The 21,066-nt window shown below is 47.6% G+C and overlaps 1 protein-coding gene across 1 annotated transcript in view; it reads right to left on the bottom strand.

Moving 5' to 3' along the window:
• Positions 1-20,601, bottom strand: part of PITX3 (paired like homeodomain 3) — a 40,103-nt gene extending 19,502 nt beyond the window's left edge. Inside the window, exons 1-2 of the mRNA XM_007053377.4 lie at positions 20,277-20,601; positions 31-180 (exon numbers count right to left, since the gene is read on the bottom strand). Of these exons, the coding sequence (XP_007053439.1) occupies positions 31-139 (109 nt within the window). The 5' untranslated portion in view covers positions 140-180; positions 20,277-20,601. The remainder of the gene's footprint in view (positions 1-30; positions 181-20,276) is intronic.
• Between the last annotated feature and the right edge of the window lie 465 nt (positions 20,602-21,066).

Here is a 21,066-nt window from a genome sequence, read left to right as displayed (position 1 = left end):
AAGGGTCTCAAGGGAAGAGCCTGCACTTACCACTATGGTCCTGCCCCTTGCAGCTGTGTTCGTGTTGAGGGGTCCCAGAATCTGAGAGGGACAGAGCAGGGCTGCGAGCTTCTGAGTCCGTCAGCAGGTTGAAATCCATCTGGCAGGAGTCGGTGGTGGTGGAGGAGGAGGAGGAGAGATCTGCAGAAATAGGCACAGAGTGAGTGGAGACGTAGAGCTCACATCATGCCCCCTCTCTACCCCTTCTGGGAGGGGACCAGTCAATGCAGGGCAGAGGAAGTTCTGCAAGGAAAAGTAAAGGAAATCTGCAGGAGCAGGACCCCAGCCCAGGCTGGGTTTCCTGGCTGGGAAGTGGGCAGACTGGCCACAGCCCTCACTAAACTCCACACTTAGCTGCCCTATAAATCAAAGATTATCTAATAGCACTTCTATTTGCAGCCTTCAGAGAAAGAGCCTCCAATTTATAGGTGACATTCAGACTGAAATAGCAACATTGGGAGCAGGCTGTGTAATGGAGATCTGAGGAAGTGGCCCTGTGGCTGGCCAAGTGCAGTTAGCACCTTCCCAAAACATCTAGCTCTCCCTCCTGTCCCCCTTCCCTATCATCCCCTGCTCTCCCTCACCTTCTCCTTTGCTTCTTAATAAGCTGCTCTGGTCTAAATAATGTTACAGACACACATAAAAACAGGACTGGGGAGTCCCTAAGAATCACTTCTAGGCATAACGCGAACACAGATACACAGGCATATATGCACAGACACAAACAGCAATAGAGGGACACAAACAAGAGGGCAGATACGCGTAAACAAGTGCTGACCCAGAGCTAGAAAGTTACAAGTGAATGCCGTTCTTTTCAGTGACAGGCCAGACCCATCCAGATCCCTGTAAACCCTGCATTAGTACAACAGTAAACACTCTTGGGTAACTGAGGACAAAGCAAGCTTGGTTAAGATGGCCCCTTACTTTTAACCTAAAAAGGTCTTAGCTTTTCCTTATGGACCCCAGGTTCTTCTTTAACGGTGATTCTATGTGCCCATATGCTTCCCCTTCTAACCTAAAGAGCTGGTAATGATCAGATAAATATGATTATTATTATTATTATGCTCAAATAAATTGATTAGTCTCTAAGGTGCCACAAGTACTCCTTTTCTTTTTGCGAATACAGACTAACACGGCTGTTACTCTGAAACCTGTAATGATCAGTGGCTCTGCAGGAAACCATAGCACCTCCCCACCCCCTTTTGTATTCCTCAACCCCAATGTCTTCCTGCCACACTCTTACAAAGGAACCAGAGCCTGCCAGATTGCTCTATGCTAAGGTAAAGCCAAGATGGGGAAAGTGCTTTCATCCTAATTTGGGGTATCTGAAGGTTACCAGGGGTCAGCTTTGCATTCCTTCCAGACTAGTAAGAGTTAAAGGCCCTACCATGTGTGGCTAGAGACGGAAGTTTCTCTAGATTTGCACTAAGGTCTCGAATTTGACCTGTGACCTTGCTGTCAGACAGCACTAAAGATTCTTATCCAAGTGCGCATGTGCAATATTTTCTGTGCTCTTACTTCATTGAGAGTGAACAGAACACACTAATTTCTAAAGTGACCTTTACCTGTGCTAACTATTCCCATTCTATAGCCAGGGAGCCCCACTAAAACTGAATAGCAGCTTGCCTGAGGCAATATATTGGGATCCAGAGTAGGGTTTCAAAGCTTCCAGAGTGTGGGGCTGTTCAGACCCGGAGTTTTGGATTTAGACATTGCAGATATAGGGTCAGTTGTGACATATGCATCCCGGTTTGGAAACATCTCCTACAGTCCCAAAATTCAGTGGTTTAGGAATTGGGATTTCTAATCCAGGGCATTTGGATGGGCTTCTCTAACATATATATCATAAGCAAGGATAATAATTATTTACTCTACCTCACAGGGGTGTGGAGGATAATTACGTGGGGCGTGGTTTTCAAAAACGCTCAGCATTTGCCTAGTTCTGCCCCGACAAACGTCAATGGAAAACTCCTGTTGAGTTTAACAGGGAGAGAGGCCAGTGCTGAGTGCCTTTAGTGTATGTTAAGTGCTTTGAGAACCACCAGGAGTGGAAGAGGAGGGTTTTATTAATTCTGATGACTATTATCCGATAGCTCCCCTATGATGGACAATTTATCCTCACTCCTCCTACGTACTCATTTAGTCAGCCTCTTGGTTCAAAGAGCCCCCAGAGCTCTGACACACGTGTCTTGACACTGGTCTGAGTCAACCTCCCTTTTTTCCCTGCTCACTTTGTAAGTCCTGTGTCTTCCTAAATGGACACAGTTGCCCTAGTGCCCATTTTCCAGTCATTTGTCTTGCTGCGGGCTTCTGATCCTCTGTCCAGGGAGGGCATGGCAGGAGCCCCTTATTTGTTCTGAGGCAGGTTCTAGTTTCCACCACGTTGCAAGCCCGGCCTTTGATGTCTGCAGACTGCATAAGCTCCAGGCAGCGGCAGGGCACAGCCCCCTTGCTTTTCACCATGTGTATGTACATGAAGTGATGTGACAGGGGCTGTGTTTTCTTTAATACCTTTGCATGGAGTTGGAGGGAGTCCATCTGCTGCTGATATTGCCAGGGCTTTTAGCATTACTCCTGGAATTATGCAGAAACGCGCAGTGAATTAATTCCTTGGATTAAGGCTTGATTAAGATGTGTGTCACTTTGCTGTCTCAGAATTTATTAAGAGCCCTTCCTGAGGAGGCGGCAGATGGAATTTCTGCCCAATGTTTGTAGATGATAATTTCCCCTCTTCTACAGCCATTTGCATATGATTGCATCTGTCAAGCACAATTTCCTCTCTTCTAGGGCTTGACTCTGCACTAGACCAGATTTAAGGAGGAATTCAGACTCCTGCCTGTCTGCAGCTAAAGGACATTTTCATCCTATGTGGGGTCCTATTTGCATAGGGGCCTCATTCTCTCCTGTCTTGCATCTTGTGGCGTCATTTACATCTGTGCCAACTGTGATGGAAACACTAGCAGACCAGAACAGGAGCATTTTACAGCTACTTTGCCCAGCTGTAAGTGACGCCCAGGTGTAAGACGGAGAATCCAATCTCCATGGCTCAAAAAAATGTTCATTTTTAAACTGCTTCAGGCTGATGGTATAAACAAGGTTAAACCGGAAGTGTGGACACAGCATAATCTGTTTAAACCATGTTAAAAATGCCTTTACCTGGATAGGGAACTAAACTAGAACCTGTTTTAAAAAGTGGTTTCAACACAGTTTGCTTCCATCTATTACCGAATCAGGTTAGAAACCATTTAGCTGGAACTGTCTTTAAAGATAGTGGTTAGATTTCTTTGAAGCTTAGTGGAGTTTAAGAGATGGGTGAATTTTTGCCCTCTCATATAGGGAAGACAGTGAAAGGTCTCAGTCTTTCAGATCACTGAAACTCCACCACGGGGCAGACTGCAGGTAAGCAAATACCTGGGAGTATCTGCCCACCCCATCATGCTGCGGAAAGGATCTGTGATGGGGCGAGTGGCACAACATAAGGATTTACATTGATACAGCTTCCTCAAGATCATCTCAAGCAACCGGTAGAGAGGAGACATAGCTGCTATTTCAAGACCATAGACACTCATAAAGTTTCATTACTTGAGCTTTATATGGGTCAGGCTGGATTTCATCTTAGGTGAAGATTTTACACCCAGAAAGAACACACTGAGCAAGGCTATCTGAGCAACACTAAAAAGCATCACTGGATTTTTACCTTGTGATTTATCTGTCCTTGGGGCAAGATTTTACCACTGAAGTCAGCTTTTGCTCTGTTATCACGTGGTCACATTTGTAATATCACTGTATCATAAAGGTAATGTCAATTTTAAAGCATGAGTTCTGAACCTTGGGAGTCACGACCACTCTAACATGCCCCTATTGCTAAATGACAGGGGGTCTAGCATGGCAAAGTTCAAGAACCACAGCTTTAAGGGTAGCTACTGTAGTGGTAATATGAAAGCCAGCCTCGCTCAGAGTGACTGGTGCTGTAGTCCTTACAGAGCAGAGAGCAAAGAATAAATCTATGTTTCCTTGCAGTGTTTCACTGGCCAAGCTATAGTCCCTTCCCCAAGGTATTATGCAGAGTTAGCGCATGCTGTTTATTTGTTTGACTCTAGTACTGGGGGAAGGTGATGGCGTGACAGTCCTGGAGACAAAAGTTCTCAAGCAGCCTAAGACAGGTACAACATGGGCAGTGGCAGGTGTTCTTCATGCACTGCTCCAGTATTGCCACCCCCCAAGCATTCATAATGGGGCCTGACTCATAAGATTGGTTTAAAAAAAGTTGAGGGTTTGTGTCTTGCCTGTGTTTTTGGAGCCTTTAGCATACACTCTTGTGATAGTTACGAGTGTCTCTCCACAACAAAAAGCTTACTTCTTCAAAAGGAACGCTAAGGTTCTCATGTTGTCACGTGGCTCCAGAAGCTGGTTCTTTAAGAAAAAAACAGTATCACAAGCCTGACAGTATAATCTCAAAAGTGGGCAACACCTTTAGCACTGTGCCTCCGCCAGGGTGTGGAAGGAGGTGAGAAGAGAATGATCAGTCTGTGTCACTATCAAGAGATGGGTCAGTGCTGGAAGAATTTTTACAATGGGGGTGCTGAAGGCGGAAACCATGTATCTGGGTTGTTATTACTACTTCAAGCCAGGGGGTGCAGCAGCACCGCTAGTTCCAGCACCTATGGATGGGTCAGGACATCCTACCCATTATAGCAGCAGTAGGATAAATAAGAATAGAAAGTATAACAGACACCCTAGATCTTAAAATGCTCGAACAGACACAGCTATTTACATATAGCCAAGTGAGCCATAGGGCTCAGAGACACAGATTCCTAAATATACACACAATAGACTTTTTCCTTCAAATTGCTACCCAGCCACACCCCAGGTTTCCCTCTTCCAGAGGCCTTTTGGCAGCACCTGCTCCTGTTCTTTCAAATACTAGAGAAATACCTCCATTCCAGAGGCCTTCAGACTCTTCCCCTTCCTTTCCCAGCATGCTTTATGAGGCAGTGGAAGGGCAGGCCTTCCTTCTCCCACTCTGGGAGAGGACTATATTTGCTGTGTATCGTGTATTGTCTAGCTTCCTGGTGAGCATTATTCTTTTCGGCCTTCATATTTTACCCCCTTTTCTAGTTTTGAGGAAAAAACTCTATCCTAGCCTGGCAATACTGGGTGGGAAAGAGGAGCATTCATTCTTCTCTAAGGGCTCCCCTCCCTAGCAAACAAATAGAGACCAAGCCCTGTTTGTTTAAAAAATATGGCTTCTCTTTCCTAATTCTAGTGACACTCGGTCACACCATGGCAAATGCACCATGACTTCTTGACTGAAATCTAGCAGCTGACGTAGAAGCCAATGGTGGTTTATGTAGTGTAGATAGCTGTCAACTGAGAACTGCTCAAGACTGCCAAACTCATGCCACATAAGTCCCTTAACTACCATCAAATAGCAAAAGTCTTTTCACACAACAATGCTGGGCAGACGTGGACTAGTAACGTAAAGGTACAAGGCTGTCTATCTGGTTGCTTGGTGCTTGAGGTAGGTGCTGTGGCTCACCCCCAAAGTGGCGATGTTTCAGTACTGACTTGATACGCTGTCTCAATAACCTCTTAGGATCCACCTTCAGGCTGAAAAAGTGGTCTCTAAATGTCATAATATAAACTGGCCGAGAAGAGCCCACCTCTAGTTATCATCTGAGATTAAGGTGCAATTGAATGATTACACTGGATCTTGTAAGCAAAGACCCTCTCTTCCTCTGCTCCATCAAGCCAACATATCAGGCGGCTGGAAAGGGCTCTTCTCCTGATGGAGTTTAGTTGATTAATTTCCCCCTCTCTCCTTCAAGTCCCTATTCCCCTTGCACTCATGTTCACCCCTCTCCTGTGGGCAGGTTTATTTTTAGCTGTGATAAACATTGTGAGGTTTATTTAATTGCAGTTTCATGAGGACAATGTGTTTCTCTTCACTTTGGTCCCTGAGAGAGGCTGGCCTACGGTAGAATAGCTCCGCCTTGCTGTTCCAGCTCGTCACAGGGGAATAGGCGGAGGGTGTGCAGGGGAATTGAGGTTCCTGCCTGTCCAATCCAGGAGGAGCACTCAGGGATCCAGACTCAGAGTTCAGAGGCTTGGGGCTAGGCCAGCCAGGCATGTGGTGCTCAGTGGGCCTGGATTTATAGTGCCATTGCACCCCAGGCCCAGAAACACATGTGAGCAGGAGAATCCAGCACAAAAACTCACTCAAAGGTGTTTCAGCTGCAGTGTCTTTACAGTGACGCTCCAGCTAAAGAAGGAGGGCAGGGACAGAGGGATCGCAGCCTCCTTGCTGGGCCTTAGCTCCAATTTTGTCAGGACTATAGGAATAAAACTAAGGGCAGAACAGAGTCTTCTGCTGCAAAACCCCTCAGTGTAACTCCCCTATGTTTCTGATCTTAATGGAATGGCAACAGGACCCGAGGCAGCCCATTAATCACTAGAAGATAAACAGCAGCAGCAAAGCAGTTACCCAGAGTGCAGATCTGTTACAGGACAGGAGGGTGATGTGCCGTCCTCTACGGCCTTGCGGCTGTGTGTAGCGCTAGGCTGCCTGAGCAGTGTGTGCAGGCACACTCAGGATGAAATCACCGTTCATAATAAACCCTTTTTCTTGGTTTGGCTCTTGCCCTCCCAACTACCAGTGAGCTCTAACCCCAAACTCAGGCACGCTGGGAGAGGACACGGCTACTGGCCTTGGGACACTTTTCCCCCCTGCCAAAGCCCTCGGCCCCTGGATGTTTGTTGCCTTAGGTTTGGTTGTTGGGGTTTTTTAACTTTCTGCTTATATAGTTGGACAAGTGGCTCCCTCGCATGTGCAGATGTTTCTGTAACACTGGTTTGTCACTGTGAGCGTTGCTGGGAAAGTGCCACATTAACCCCTGGCAAAGGGAACTCCCAGCCTTCAGGAGACAGAAGGACAAGCTGACTTTCCAGCCACAATGGACTTACGGATGTCGCCCTAGCCTCCAGTAGAAGCTCTCTGATCACTTGGCCTGGGAGCCAGGACTGCTGTCAACTCTTCTGGTCCTCCATTTCCTGTCTCTAAAATGATGCTAATAATCCTGACCTACCAGGGCACTGCATTTCTGTGCTTCCAGGTCCTCAGATAAGAGGTAGCAGGGAAATGCACGTAATTATCAGACATTGCCTAATGCACTGTTGAATAGAGAGTGCCGGTGCTGTAGGCAGTTCAAAGGAAGGGCTATACTTTTACTTCTTGCCTCTAGTAATGGGCATGCCACTGGGGAGGAAGGTGATCATTTAACCCTTGGTCCAGAACAAGAAAGGAATAATAAATCACTGGTGACATGTGGTGGTGGATTGTAATGATTACAGTGGAAATGTCCCAAGGATTGACAGCTTCATGTCAGTGTGTCCAGGGCAAAGCATTAGGATGAAATTAAGTGTCCTCTATCCTTATTTGATGGTCTGTATTGTGTGCACCATGGGAAGAGCTGTGACTCAGTGTCCCATACATAATAAGCATCCACCCCAAAATGGTGTTTTATATGCTTCCACTGAAACTGTGATGTATCTGGTGTCCCAAGGGACAGTCACAGCTCAGTTGAAGTGCAATTGTATAGGGACAAAAAGAATCTCTTAAATCGAGAGGGCAGAGTAGAATAGAGCTGGAATACAGCATGTTCCTTAGTTGGGATATCCCAAAGCAGTTTGCAAAGTAATTTGATGATAATAGGAATCTTTATGCTCTTTAATTCTGCTGTTAAAAGGAATCAAGAAGCTTGACCAACCAATCAACCAAAGCAGGAAATGTAGGTTTTATTCCTTACACATTGTAAAGTAGTTATGAAGCAGAAACCAGAAACCTGGCCTCCCTGCTTCTTTCCTCAGCTAATGTTGTATTTTGCTTTGGACTTTTAAGAATCCGCAAAGCCCACTATAGATCTTGCTATGCGGACAACTTTCCTGTGTGGTACATGGATATTTAGGCCAGATCTATACTACAAACTTTTGCCAGCATAGCTTTGTTGCTGGGCTGTAAAGAGGTGTGACCCCAGACCAACAAAGCAGTGGTTGCAAGAACTCTTAGTATGGATGTGTTTATACCAGCAAAATGTGCTGGTTTTATGTCATAAACTTAACTCTGCAGTCCAGCTAGACTTGAAGGTAGGGGAAAGGAAACCCAATAGATTTGCAGCAGTAAGTCAGGAACACAAGGATTACAGGGGGCGAAATCACACCATGGTATGTTAGCCCCAGCATCCCATCTTTGACACGGCCAAAGACAACATGCTTCCCATCCTGCAACAGCGCATTTTCACGGATATAAACTATGTCCACCCTAACAGCACTTTGCCAAGATAGTATCCTAATCCTGGTATCACTACACTGACAAAACACTCCGACCGTAGACATGGTGTAAGGCAATAGGTGCTACTGAAGAGTTTTCAAGAAGAATTAATCACACTCATTTTGGTGGAGGCTGGCGGGAAGCTGATGCACTGAGCAATTCTGTCTGAAGAAATTCTTCAGACTTAAACAAATGACCTGATAAGATGGAAAGAGATTCAGTGTTTGTCTAATCTGTAGATACCTATAATACTGATCTGTATTCACTGATGCCTCATCTGATCCCGCAGCCCTCACTCATAGGCATATTCCCATTGATTTCAAAGATGTTACTCACATGTACAGCCTCGGGACCAGGCCGATATCTACATGGTAGAAACTGCATTGCTGAAGCTAAAAATGTACAATGAACTCTGACACCCTGGTCAAGGGGGAGGCAGCAGTCAGAAATGAGGATTGCGCACAGAACCATGAAGAGAAATGAGCACCAACCACCACTGTTCAAGCCCTTTCTCTGACAACCTAAGATCAACATCCTTTATGCAACTGAATGAAACACACAAAAACAGTCTCTTCCACTCCTGGAATGAAGATAGGGCCAGTTACTGGCTTTGAAGATTTAGGCCTGGACTAAACAGGTTTGGAGTTTTTTTAGGACTAATACACTATTTTGGTGTGATTTTTTTTATCCTGAAATAATCAGACCAGGCCAGTTCTTACGATGGCTGCAGTTATACTGCCATAAAGGTGCTTAAATCAGTATAGCTTATCCCTGTACACTGAGTTTCTCAACCAACTGATAGCGGAACTAAAACTGTAGCCAAGCCCTTAATATAGAAGTATATTACCCTCCGTCCAGCCGTGCAACTTCAGCTGAGGTCACGAAGCTTTGTATGCAGATGGAAGGCAGTATATGACTCAGACATCACTGAAGACATAAAGGGGCCTTACAATTAGTAAACCAGCTTAAGGCAGCCCCTAATCTAGAAATGAGAATGATGCACAGCACTAAAGGTAAGAAACAATGAGCCACGTAATTTGGATGTAATGCACTCTACCTATCTCTAGCTTCGGTGGATTGACAGTCACAGAGCTGATCTATTTTACAATCTGCCAGCATTGCTGAAATGCATCTTTTTCTTTTGAGAGAAAGAGACCGAGAGTAACTTACATAAACATTTATTTTGTGATGAATATCAACAAAGACCAACACAGCCCAATGGAATTTCGGTTTGGGGCTGAGCTGACTTGTTTTGTTTTTTTTTCAAAATCGGTGTGGAGTGGAATGGACAGCAGTGTCTTAAAGTGAGAATATTGAAAATGCCAGTGGAGTTTGATACCCTTACGTGCCCGCCTCCCCAAAGACAGGCTGCATTGGTTATTGCAAGATTGCACAAGAGGGTGGTTTGCTTTGAAGGAGGTATATGGTCTTAAAGTCCAAACCCACAGCACTGGACGGATTTAGTGTCAACGGCATCTGGCAACAAGACTTCCCGAGGTTTTTTTTTTTTTTCAAGCGATTCATACTTTAAAAAAAAAATCTGGCAATAAATCCATTATGCAGCACAGATCGCATGACGACAAAACGAGCCGATGATCTCAGAGCAGAGTGTACAGAAGAAAAGGGGATACAATACACTCCAGCTGACAGTCCCTAGATTGGTATGATTCGGGAGAGTGCATCTCTGTGATCTATGCTAGAACTTGCTTCCCCAACTCCTCAGTCTGACAAAGCTGGTGTTTATGGACCTTGCAACATGCCCTGAAGGTCAATCTGTTTACGCAGTCATTGTTTGAGGGGTGCAGTGTGTGTGTGTGCCTGTGGGTTACTGTTTGTAGAGGGGAAGAGCTTCCTTGTTAACTGATCCTGCAATTCCTCCATAAACAGCCCTCCCGCTTGGCAAATCGGTGCACAGGTTTGCAGGATTGGGTCCACGGGCTAGCTGATATCTTGAATTGTAAATGTGCCAAAAGATAGTTGATCCGTGTTTATAAATGGCGGGGAAAAGGGGATAATTAAAATCTACCAATAACTAGTGAGCACCTATCACAACAAAATATATCAATATAGGGCCTAATCCCAGGTTCTGAATGCACTCAACTCCCTGTGCTGCACATCCTCAAATGTCCTTGATCACAGTCCCAAAGCTAACTGCATTCCACGCACAAACGCGGTGTCCCTCTTGCTTACTGTTACAAATTAACACCAGAAATAATCATGGTGAGATTCTAGAATTTCATTACATTACAAAGTGAACTGGGCATGAGTGTAAATATCCTGCATTAATAATTTTTTTGTTCTTCATTTTGGGTCTCTGTCATACATTGCTTCCCACATTTGAGCCTTGGGAGGTGTGGAATTTGAGGTGTGTAAGAAAAACAGGATCAGATCCATAATTAATTTGTCATACAATTATTGTCCCTAGGAAAATCTTTTCAAAATAGTTAAATAACCAAAACTTCCATTTGCCAGTTTATGTCCACATTAGTTCAACAATTCAGTGATTTCTCCTACTTTTGGAATTAAAATGGTTGCATTGAGAAATATCTTGGCCTCATCAAAATCAAAACATGTAATTGCTTACCATCTAATGTAACATACAACTTAGTGGCACTGAGTACAGATTCCTAAGGATTTGTGCCCTGCATTCACTGGTAGGGGTGCATAATCCCCAGTTTGTTCTAGTGTTAACAGACATCTGAGCCAATGCACTGTGCGTCCTGAATAGGAGGCAGAGGGTTTTTTTTAATGCCATCATTTAAACCCACCAACAAAAAATTAATCCACAGAACCCTTTTAAACTTGACATGAAAGTGCATATATTATCCTTTATCTTACACCTAAAATTTCCCTTGACCTTAGAGTAGATTCTGTACACAAATCAGGAGTATTATATGACCCTGTGAATCAAACTTAAACCGAAGGTGTTGATTCAAATTTGGTCCAACATTTAGGTTTTGTAAAATGGACATTTTGCTATTAAACCTCAGTTGCACCAGGATCAAAACCAACCTTATACAAAACCTCAGACCCCCACAGAAATGAGCCAGGAATTTATTTTAATAGCTAATTAAACAAATGCAAATGTCCCTGCAGACCAAACATAGTGGCACCGAAAACCCCAAAACGAAACTAATGGAACAAAGGGGAAATTAATTTCATGTGATTTTCTTTGTCCGAGCTCAGAAACAAACAGAAAAAAATGGCTAAAAATAAATAAAGCTTTTTAAAAGTGTTCTAATCTGTGGTCTTTTTAGTAAAATGGGAAAATAAATGTGTTTAAAATAAGATTTGTAAATTGACAAATTCTTTTAAATTCACAAAACCAGGTGGCTGAATCTCCATTCTCCCCTATAACCATATATTCTATACAAGGATCACTTCTGTCTTTTAGCACCATATATTTAAGGATCACTAAAAAAGACTTGTTACAAAATATGTTGTGTCACTCCCTGATGCAGCGGGGATAGATAAAGATGGTGTGCAGACATCAGGCGTACCTTTAATTAGAAATGTGATTTTAAAAAAGTGTAAGTTAAAAGTAATTTTCAGTCCTATGCTGGCTTATTTGATTTAACAATCACACTTTCCTATTTTCAAATTTCAGTCCCCTCTCGCTGTGTGATAGGCTCAACCAGAGAGAGGAAGCAGACTGGCCCCGATCTAGCAAGCAGCACTGGGTGGGTAGATCCCTGCACTCATGGGAAGCCCCATTGACTTGAGTGGCAGCAAATGGATGCAGGGGACTGCCTGTATTGAATAGTTTGGAGGCTCAGGGCCTAGGTGGAGAAACGATGAAACAGACCATACAAAGCACTACTGAATGCACAGAACAAACAAACTAAAACAGAGAAGTTTCTCCAATCTTTCAGTTACTGGAATCTTAAGCATCGGAACATTTTATCAGACAAATGGCGTTTTTAAATCGGTGTCCCTTTAATTCGGGATGTCTCAAATAGCCACTGATTTTAGGGGCCAGTCTGATACATTGAGGGCCCAATATTCTTAACTGGCCAGCCCCCACAATTCCAGTCAAGGGGAATGGGAGCTGTGGAGTGCTTGGCATCATGGCAAAATCCAGCTCAAACAATGACATGGGGCACTGGAAATTAACGTCTGTGGATACATCTACGCTGCAAAAACAAAAAATGCATCAGTGAGTCTCGGAGCCTGGGTAAAGGGACTTAGGTGTGCAGGGCTTGTGCTACCTGGGTAAAAACAGCAGCGTAGACATTTCCACTAGGGCTGGAGCCCAGGATCTGAGACCCACCCTCATCGCCAAGTGATAGAGCCTGGGCTTGGGCCTGAGTCAATTGACCTGGATTCTGAGATTCACTGCCGCCGGGGAGGGGGGTTTACAGTGTAGATGTACCTTTACTGTCTCTGTCTGCTTCTCCAGCTGTAAAATGGGGATAACACCACTTGCTTGCTTCACAAACAGTCTGTGAAATGTAATTGCTTGTAGAGCAGTCAGAGATGGTGGATGATGCACCAGACTGGGTCTCAGGAGACCTGGGTTCTACTTCCAGCTCCACCACTGGCCTGCTGAGTGACCTTGAGCAAGACACCTCACTGCGCTGTGCCTCAGTTTCCCCATCTGCAGAAGGGGGATAATGATACCCACCTCCCTTGATAAGTGCTTTGAGAGCTACTGATGAAGTGCTATAAAATACTAGGAAGTGTTATTAAAGGAAAGGCACCTAAGAGCAAATTAAAAGTGTATGGGCCCAATCCTGTTCCCACTGAAACTAGTGGGAAAACTCCCACTGGGTTCATAAGTGCAGGATTGGGCATTTTTGTGCAAATATGCAGGGAAATAAACTGAATGAAAGTCCTGACTGACCCAGTTGTGAGAGAGGGGGGAAGACTTCCCATAATAATTAATAATCTCATTTAGCATTTTTCACCAGTGGATTTCAAAGGACGTTACAAAGGTGGTCAGTACCTTTATCCCCATTTTACAAATGGTGATCCCCATACAAGCTTTTTAAATCTAACAGTAACAGGATCATTTCTCAGTAGTTCTCTAACGCTAAAGAACTGATCTATTTCCGTACAGAAAGGCAACGTTTAAATATTTAATTGCTGTACATACTGCAAAATGACAGCTCTATATATGAAAATATAACAGGAATTCTCTGCTCTGGCTAAATCATATTCATCCTCTTGCTGGAGGCTTAGGTCATACTGAGATGTTGATTTCAGACAACTCCTTTGCCAGAGAAGAGCCATGTTGCCCCATACACACCCCCAGCCTTTCTCTTGGCCCTCAGACTGTTGATCCTTCAGTAACAGACCAGGGGCTCCCTTAAATACATCAAGGAGTCCAGCAGCTAATAACCAGCTTCATTCAATTCCCAGTCACATTATTATCCAATCTGCCAGAGGCATTAATATTCAGAGGTAAAATGGGAGGGAGGGCAAGGGTGCTGAGGAGGGGGAGCATAAATAGGAAGAGGGGAAATCAAAGGGCAGCGTGGTGTCATCAGAATCCTCTTTTCTAGTCTTCTAAAAAATCAACTAATTTCAGCAATGTGTTGACAGGAGAGTCTTTCTGAATAGCCCTGGCATTAACTTTGATTCCAATTTGTAAACATGGAGCATGAGCAGATGAATGGAGTGACAGAATGCTGTACAAAATTTCTGCTCCCGGTCCCCTCTCTACACCGATTCCAAATACGAGGCTCACTCCTGCCAGGTGCTGCGTGCTCTCAGCTCCCAGTGAGCTTGACAGATGTGTAGGGTGCTCAGTACCTTTTAGAACCAGGCCCCAAATAACTAACCGCATTTATCTTCCTCTTTAAAAAAGGGAGGAAATAATTGAGCCCTTCACCCCCACACAGTTACACTCCAGTTTTTTCTAGGCTACCTTATGTTTCAAGTCGTCTTTTCTCGCATTCACGACCATTTCCCTAGACCAGGTCTGCAGAACCACCATAATGCCCCATTCCCGAACCAGGGTTCCAGCCCTCATTCACCTAATCTAATAGGCCAGATTCACCTTTTGTGCTCATCTCCTGTCCCAGGTTCATCTCCTGTCCCTGCAAGCCAGTGTTCACATTCCGGGTCACATCCTTTCCATGGGAGTCAGGGCTTAGATCCCATATTCATCTCACCCTCTGGGCCAGATCTCCTATTTCTGGTTCCTCTCTTTTTCTTTTTGGCAGAGTCTCTGTACCCAGGTTCACCTCTCTATCTTAAGTTTTTGGGACGCCGTTCACAGACAGAGGACCATTTCCTCATATTGTTCCTGATTCCATGCAGGGAATATTAACTGATCCAGCTGCAATCCATTCAGAGCTTTTAGACCTATTGATTACCTGCATTATCCTCTAGAGAAAGACTATATATTAAAGGAGCCTTGTAACTATTTCTCTATGAGAAGAAAAGATACTGGCTCTAAAGAGGAATACAACTCAGATATGAGAATTTAAGTGGGCTCTGAATGAAGAATGTGGAGTGTCTGGACTGCAGTTCCTCAAAGGTCTCCTTTGTGAAAGGCAGGGGAAACGGTTATCTGGCTCAGACCCGCTAAGGTATTTAGGTGCCTAACTCTGCCCTGCTGTGAAGGCACCTAAATACCTTTGAGGGTCTGGGCCCTTCTTTTTTAGGAGGGTTAGGGATGGCTCAGGCAATTGCAAATAGAAATCAGAGCCTTGTCACTTACTCAAAATTTACCCCACGTTCAACATGTCCACAAGCTGTAACTATCTGACAGGGGTTTGGTGGCCTCAGTATGTGGGGCCAGTTCCTAGCGGGCACGTGTCCAACACAACCACACGTCACCACCAGTTTATACCACTTGTCCCCCTTCTTAGCATATCACAGCAGACAGAGGCCAAGGATTCAGCATGTTATGAAGGCACAACTCCCCTCCGCACCATCACTGTGGGTCCTCCCGGTCATAGTGGAGGTTTGGCAGGACAGCGTGTGGATAAGATGTTCTGGTGACTCCCCTCCCGCCAGCTGTACCTGTTCTGTGGATAAATAGGAAAGGAGTACTAGTGGCACCTTAGAGACTAACCAATTTATTTGAGCATAAGCTTTTGTGAGCTACAGCTCACTTCATCCGATGAAAGCTTATGCTCAAATAAATTGGTTAGTCTCTAAGGTGCCACTAGTACTCCTTTTCTTTTTGCAAATACAGACTAACATGGCTGCTACTCTGAAACCTGTGGATAAATAGATTTCAGATGGCTAGCCACTCAGCTCAGCACTTTTCCCACACAGGGAGTGCTAAAGAAGCTGCAAGTGAGCATCACTAAGGGCATCTCTAGCACCCTCAGTACCAGCTACCCTCTGCCAAGAGAGGGTCTGGCTTCATCTCAGCAGCTGTCTCCTTTAATCTAGATCAGGGAATTTAATGAAGACACTGAAATCTTGACCTTCTATGAGGGTATATTCTACAGAGGAGTGCACTACATGTTTCAGGCTGGTCCATCCCAAAGGAACCTATGAGCTACTCCCTCCAAGAGATTAACAACAAAACTATCCATTCCTCCCCATACATGGTGGGGTTTGCTCTTTGCTAAACATAAGCTGCACTGCTTTAGCGATGCCAGTTTAAGCTAAATTGATAGAAGGCCTGCAAGCGGGTTTAAGGCTACCACCTTTTGGGGGGAGGTGCCAGTGTGACTCTGTGTATCTAAACCCATTTAGTTTGATTGTGCAACTTGGGTGCGGACAAAGCCTTTGGCAGATGGAGAACTAGGGTTTGTCTGCTCAAGTGGCCCCTGCTAAACTCAAATCCTTGAGCTTCAACTGCATAAGCCTCATGTAATGTAACCTCTCTAGCTCTCCTTCAGCTAGATGTCTGGTCTGATATTTAGCTGTGCACAGAGGTATACTAACCAGAGTAGTGATCTTGAAAGAGTTTTGAGGTTATCCCTATGCACACAAACCAATTACACCACCTGGGGGTTAGCTCTGGGCTTGCCCAAGAAAATCAAAAGCTGCCTTTGACAATAACAAAGAGATGGCTAGAAAGCAGCGGAATTTTCACGGTAACACTATTGAAAATTTGAGGAAGGTCCCCAAACCGTAACCCCAAACCGGTGCAACCCCCCAGCGGCCTGGCCTATCCTGGGGCCCGAGTCTCGAGAGAGGTGCAGACAGACAGCTCCGCTGGCTAGGGGTCTGCAGGAACCAGCCCCAGGCAATAAAGCAAAGGCTGGTGGGACTGGGGCAGAACCTCAGTGCAGCTGTACATGCAGGCGGAGTAAATTTCACTCCGTACTGGGCTTGTATTACTTGCTCCCCGCCAGCCGGATCGGGCCCATCCCGGGTATTTCTACTTCTCTTCTCCGGCTCCCCTTGGCCCAGGGTTTCACGCTGCTTCCAGCGACCGGCCCCGCTGACTTCCACCGCGACGGAAGGGCGAATCCAGGCCGGGGTCGCTGCCCCCAGCACGCTGCCCGGGGGCGCGCTCTTCCCGGCGGGGAGAAGCTGGGTGCAGGAGAGGCTCCGAGCCAGAGGTCTGGCCCTGGCTTGGCAGTCCAGAGCGGGCGGGTCCCTTCCCAGCCGGGAGGGCTCGGGGTTAAGTGACTGCTTATAAAGGGGGAGTTTACCGTGGGGCCGGCCCAGTTCCCCCGGCCGGGGCCCTGGCAGAGGCTGCGCGCAGCACTGGGCAGCTCTCCTGCACGCGGCCCCGCCCGGGGAAAGAGCCCCGCGGCCGGAGGACAGGCTCCCGGCTGCAGCCAGGGTCCGGCCAACCCTCCCCGCTGTCCCTGCGGGGCTCGCCCTGTCTCGGGACTGCCTCAGGCGGGGCCTGGCACGGCACTTTCCCTGCGGCTGGCGCCCCGGGCTCCGCATCCTGCAGAGCCCCGGGGGCCCGGCCGCTCCACCTCAATCGGGAGCCCCCCCTCTGCCTGCGCGGGGCTGGGCGCCGAACCCACCGGCCAGCGGGCTCTTGGGTGCATCAAGCCGCCGAGCAACGGCTGGAGCCGGGTGGCCAGGGGCCAGGCCGGGCCGCAGCCCCGCTGCCACCAGCGCCTCGGCTACTTTCCAGGGGAGGCTTGAACGAAGGAGCGGCGGCGCCCTCCCCGAGTTGGGGCTGCTAGGAGGGGGCCTCCGGCCCCGGGCTCGGCGCCCGCACTGGACTGCGTGCAGGGGGGCAGGCTGCATTCTCTGTAGGGCCGGATCAGGGCCCCACTCGTCTGCTCCCTTCTCCCCCTGAACCCCTTCCCCTCAAACAGCTCCGTACTCCCAACCAGAAGCAGGGCCTGGCCCGGGAAAGAACCGCTGCTCTTCCCAGGCTCCTCCTGGCTTGTGGGGGCAGGTGGGGAGGCGCTGGTACCTCCAGGGCCCTGAGGACAAGCCAGGTGCCCGAGACCGGGGGACCCACAGTCAGGGAGGGCCCGGCCCTGGCGGAGATCCGTGCTCCCTAGGGGTGCATGGGCTCTTTTATTCTTGCCGGCTGCTCGACTCGGAGAGACAACTGGTTTCTGGGACCCCCGCGGTGTTGGAGAGCAGGTCTGGGGGGGCGGGTTCCCCTGCTGCTCCGCTCGCCTGTTCTGCAGAGAAAGCGCACGGGGCTGGCAGGTGTGACACTGGGGAAGACATCTGCAGCCCCTAACTCCCATGAGCAAAGCAGCGAAACAGGACAGCCCTTCTCGCAGCCAGCCCCCAGCAGAGTCCCCCTCCCCAGCGATGGGGCTGGGGAGGGGCGACACTCTCTTAGAGGGTCCCCCTAAAGGAACTATACTATACAAGTCTAGAAGGCCACCCATTAGAGTTACTCCGTACAATCGGATGCAAATATAGTATCTGCTTGTGATTTGGCCTGGTATAATCCGGCCTGGTGCAAATGCTTTTCTCCGCCGTGAAAGTGCTGGGCGAGCTCTGGGCATACGCCTGCCCTGTTTGTGGGCATGAATCTAGAGAGAGAATTGCGAGGAACTGACAGGCTCGCGTGGGCGCGCTCCGAACTGGATAATAAACATTTAAAGCAGAGGCCACGCTGCAGGATTCTACCAAATATTCGTTGAATGAAAATTAACTTGGGTCTGGAAAAATGTCTATCGCTTTCGATTATTGCAGGTAGTCAATAGTGTACAGAGAAACACGCTATTTATTGCTATATTTCTACACACTATTTCCCTGTTGTTAGTAGACTAATATACACACAATTATTTTCTGATTGTATACGATAATTCATACTATATTATATACTGTTTTATTGTGATTAGTAGAATACAAACAACTAATACACAGGATTTAATTATTTTATACTAGAATTGATACTATATTATATACACACGATTTCTTGTTCGTAGAATATAGACAACTAATATACACACAATATTATTATTTTATACTAGAATTGATATGATTTATTTTGTATACACGCTATTTACTCATCTGTATTGTACAAAGTAAATCTAAACACTTTACTAAAATTAAATGATTGACTAGATATAGTGCGTATATCTACACGTAATTTAGCACTAGTAAATCGTGCATATTTAGCGTAAAATTTTATACGATGTAAAATTTGATATTACGTAGCTATTTTTACTACTGTCTATTAAAAATACTCCTCGTTGCTAATGCACACATTATGATATGGCTTTTTTTAAACTGTAGGTCTCTTTAAAAGGTCTTTGGTGGCGATTTCAGTTCATGTTAAATCTGGATGTTTAAATGTGAGGCGAATGAAAACGTGGCGTGGGGAAATGTGTCATAATTGGATGTGGAGACGGTGTAAGCGCCGGGCGAGGAGTTTGTGGTTGCCGCTGCTTGTCGGTAACGAAATGCGCAGTGAAATAGGATTGAAATCCGGTTTCATTGACCGCATTTCAGCCGGGGAACGCAGGCCTAGAACTCGCTCTTTACTTGGGACATTTTAATGTTAAAGGAAACCCGACCGACTGCTGCTCGGGGCTGGATTCGTTCCCGGCTCTCTGGATTTTATTTCAAGCAAGGGAGCAGTGGTAACTTCAGCTCAGTAGCTGGATTCCGCAGAAATAATGGGCGGGGGGGGGGGATAATGGAGGGTGGGGTGACTGTGACTAGGTGTGCAAGGGTGCAGCACCCATGCGAGGGTGCAGGAGAACTGCCCAGCCCTCCCGCCCCTCCGAGCTGGGAACTGCAGGGAGGTCGCTTTGCTGTAAACAGGAGCTAGTTCGTTACATAAATATCATTTATCCAGCTGTCCAAAAGCCGTCGGGCTGCTTTCCTCTTCCCAGGCGGTGGCTCCCAGCCTCTGCTCCCCCAAACCCTCTCCCCTGGACTCTGCCACCAGCTGAGTTAGCAGCCCGGAATGGCATTATTTACAGCGAAACCCCAGCTAAGTTAAACAGCTCTGCCCCTCTCCCTCGGCTAAGTGGAAAATGACTAAGTTTAGAAACGGCGGCCGGGTGTCCCGAGCTAGTGCCCTAGGAAGTAAAGCCTGGCTGGACTGGAGGCGATCTCGGCTGTAGAAACGGAGCAACATAAACAGACCAAAATAGTCTAGCGCTTCGGAGAAGGGTCGCTTGGCTTAGCCCAACTCCCCACAGGCCTCCATGCTGAAGGCGCTGCGCCCTGCTACCAGCCCGCTAAGAAAGCCCGGTGAATAGCATGCCCGTCTGTTTTCCAAAACCGGGTTTTCAGGGCCCGATCCTGCCTTTTCCTGCCTACCCACTTAAGTGTCCCCACCACAGGCGGGGACCCGCGGGGGAGTTAGGGGTGCAGAAGGAGTGCAGGACTGGGCCCGTGGCAGAGCGGGCTACCTGGCAGTGCCATGGGACGCGAAGGACGGATAGACACCTCTCCATTAATCCGCTCCCGCGGGTGCTCTTTCTGCGGGGTGCGAGGGCAGCTATGCAGAAGTTGCAGGGAGCTGACGCCTGAGTTATAACGGGGAAAACGGGCCCTGAGAGCGGCATGCCGCAGCAGGGCGTCGCGCAATAAGTGGCGGGGGAGCACTTACAGCGGTTCCAGATGCTGGTGCTGCCGGGTGGCCTTAATCCTGGGCAAAGGAGGGAAGTTTGCCCCAGCCCCAGCGCCCGGGCTCCTCCGCGCCTGTCAGACGGTAAGTCCCCCTGGCTTGCTGTTGGGCACTCTGCGCTCTGTTAGCGTGTGACTCATGGAGAGAGGCGAGGAGGAGGCGGATTCCTGTCGACTGACTCCCATTCACTGTGGCCATTCACTTTATGGAAGGCAGCAGGCGCCCCCAGGCAGCTGCTCCCCAGCTCTGCGCGCTCAGCCCGCCCTATTTCCAGCTGCGCGCCCCAGCCCAGACACCGGCCCTGTCCAGCTGTGAACCCTCAGACACCGCCCCCAGCAGCAGGGGCCCAATCACAGGTCGCTGATTTGCATCCCGAGTTCTGCCCATCTAATTCCCCGCTGGGGTGGTTAGGCTCCGCCCCGTCTCCCTCTGTCCCCGCCCACTAGAGCTGCGCGAAGTGAGTGGTCGGGGGGTTGCTGCGCAGGCTTCAGGATGCAGAGCTCGGGAGCGTTTCGGGGGAGCCGGCGGATTGCCCAGGCCTCAGCTGGCTGGTCCCCGCTTCTTAGCCCCTCCATTGAAGGACTGTCCCTTCCTCTCGCTCCCAAACCTTCAGCTGCTCCCGCAGTGGGCACAGGGCTTCCACCACGTGCCCGAATGCAAAGGCTTCCCTCCAGGTACACTGTCCCTGGGAAGGCGAGGCTGTTCAACCAGCTGATTTTTCAGAGATGCCGGCATCTTTATCCTCTTGGAGACCTGCATGGGGACAGGGGCT

Source organism: Chelonia mydas, chromosome 7 (genome assembly GCF_015237465.2).
Source record: "Chelonia mydas isolate rCheMyd1 chromosome 7, rCheMyd1.pri.v2, whole genome shotgun sequence".
Lineage (NCBI taxonomy): Eukaryota > Metazoa > Chordata > Testudines > Cheloniidae > Chelonia > Chelonia mydas.
This window is presented reverse-complemented; position numbering and strand designations above follow the sequence as displayed.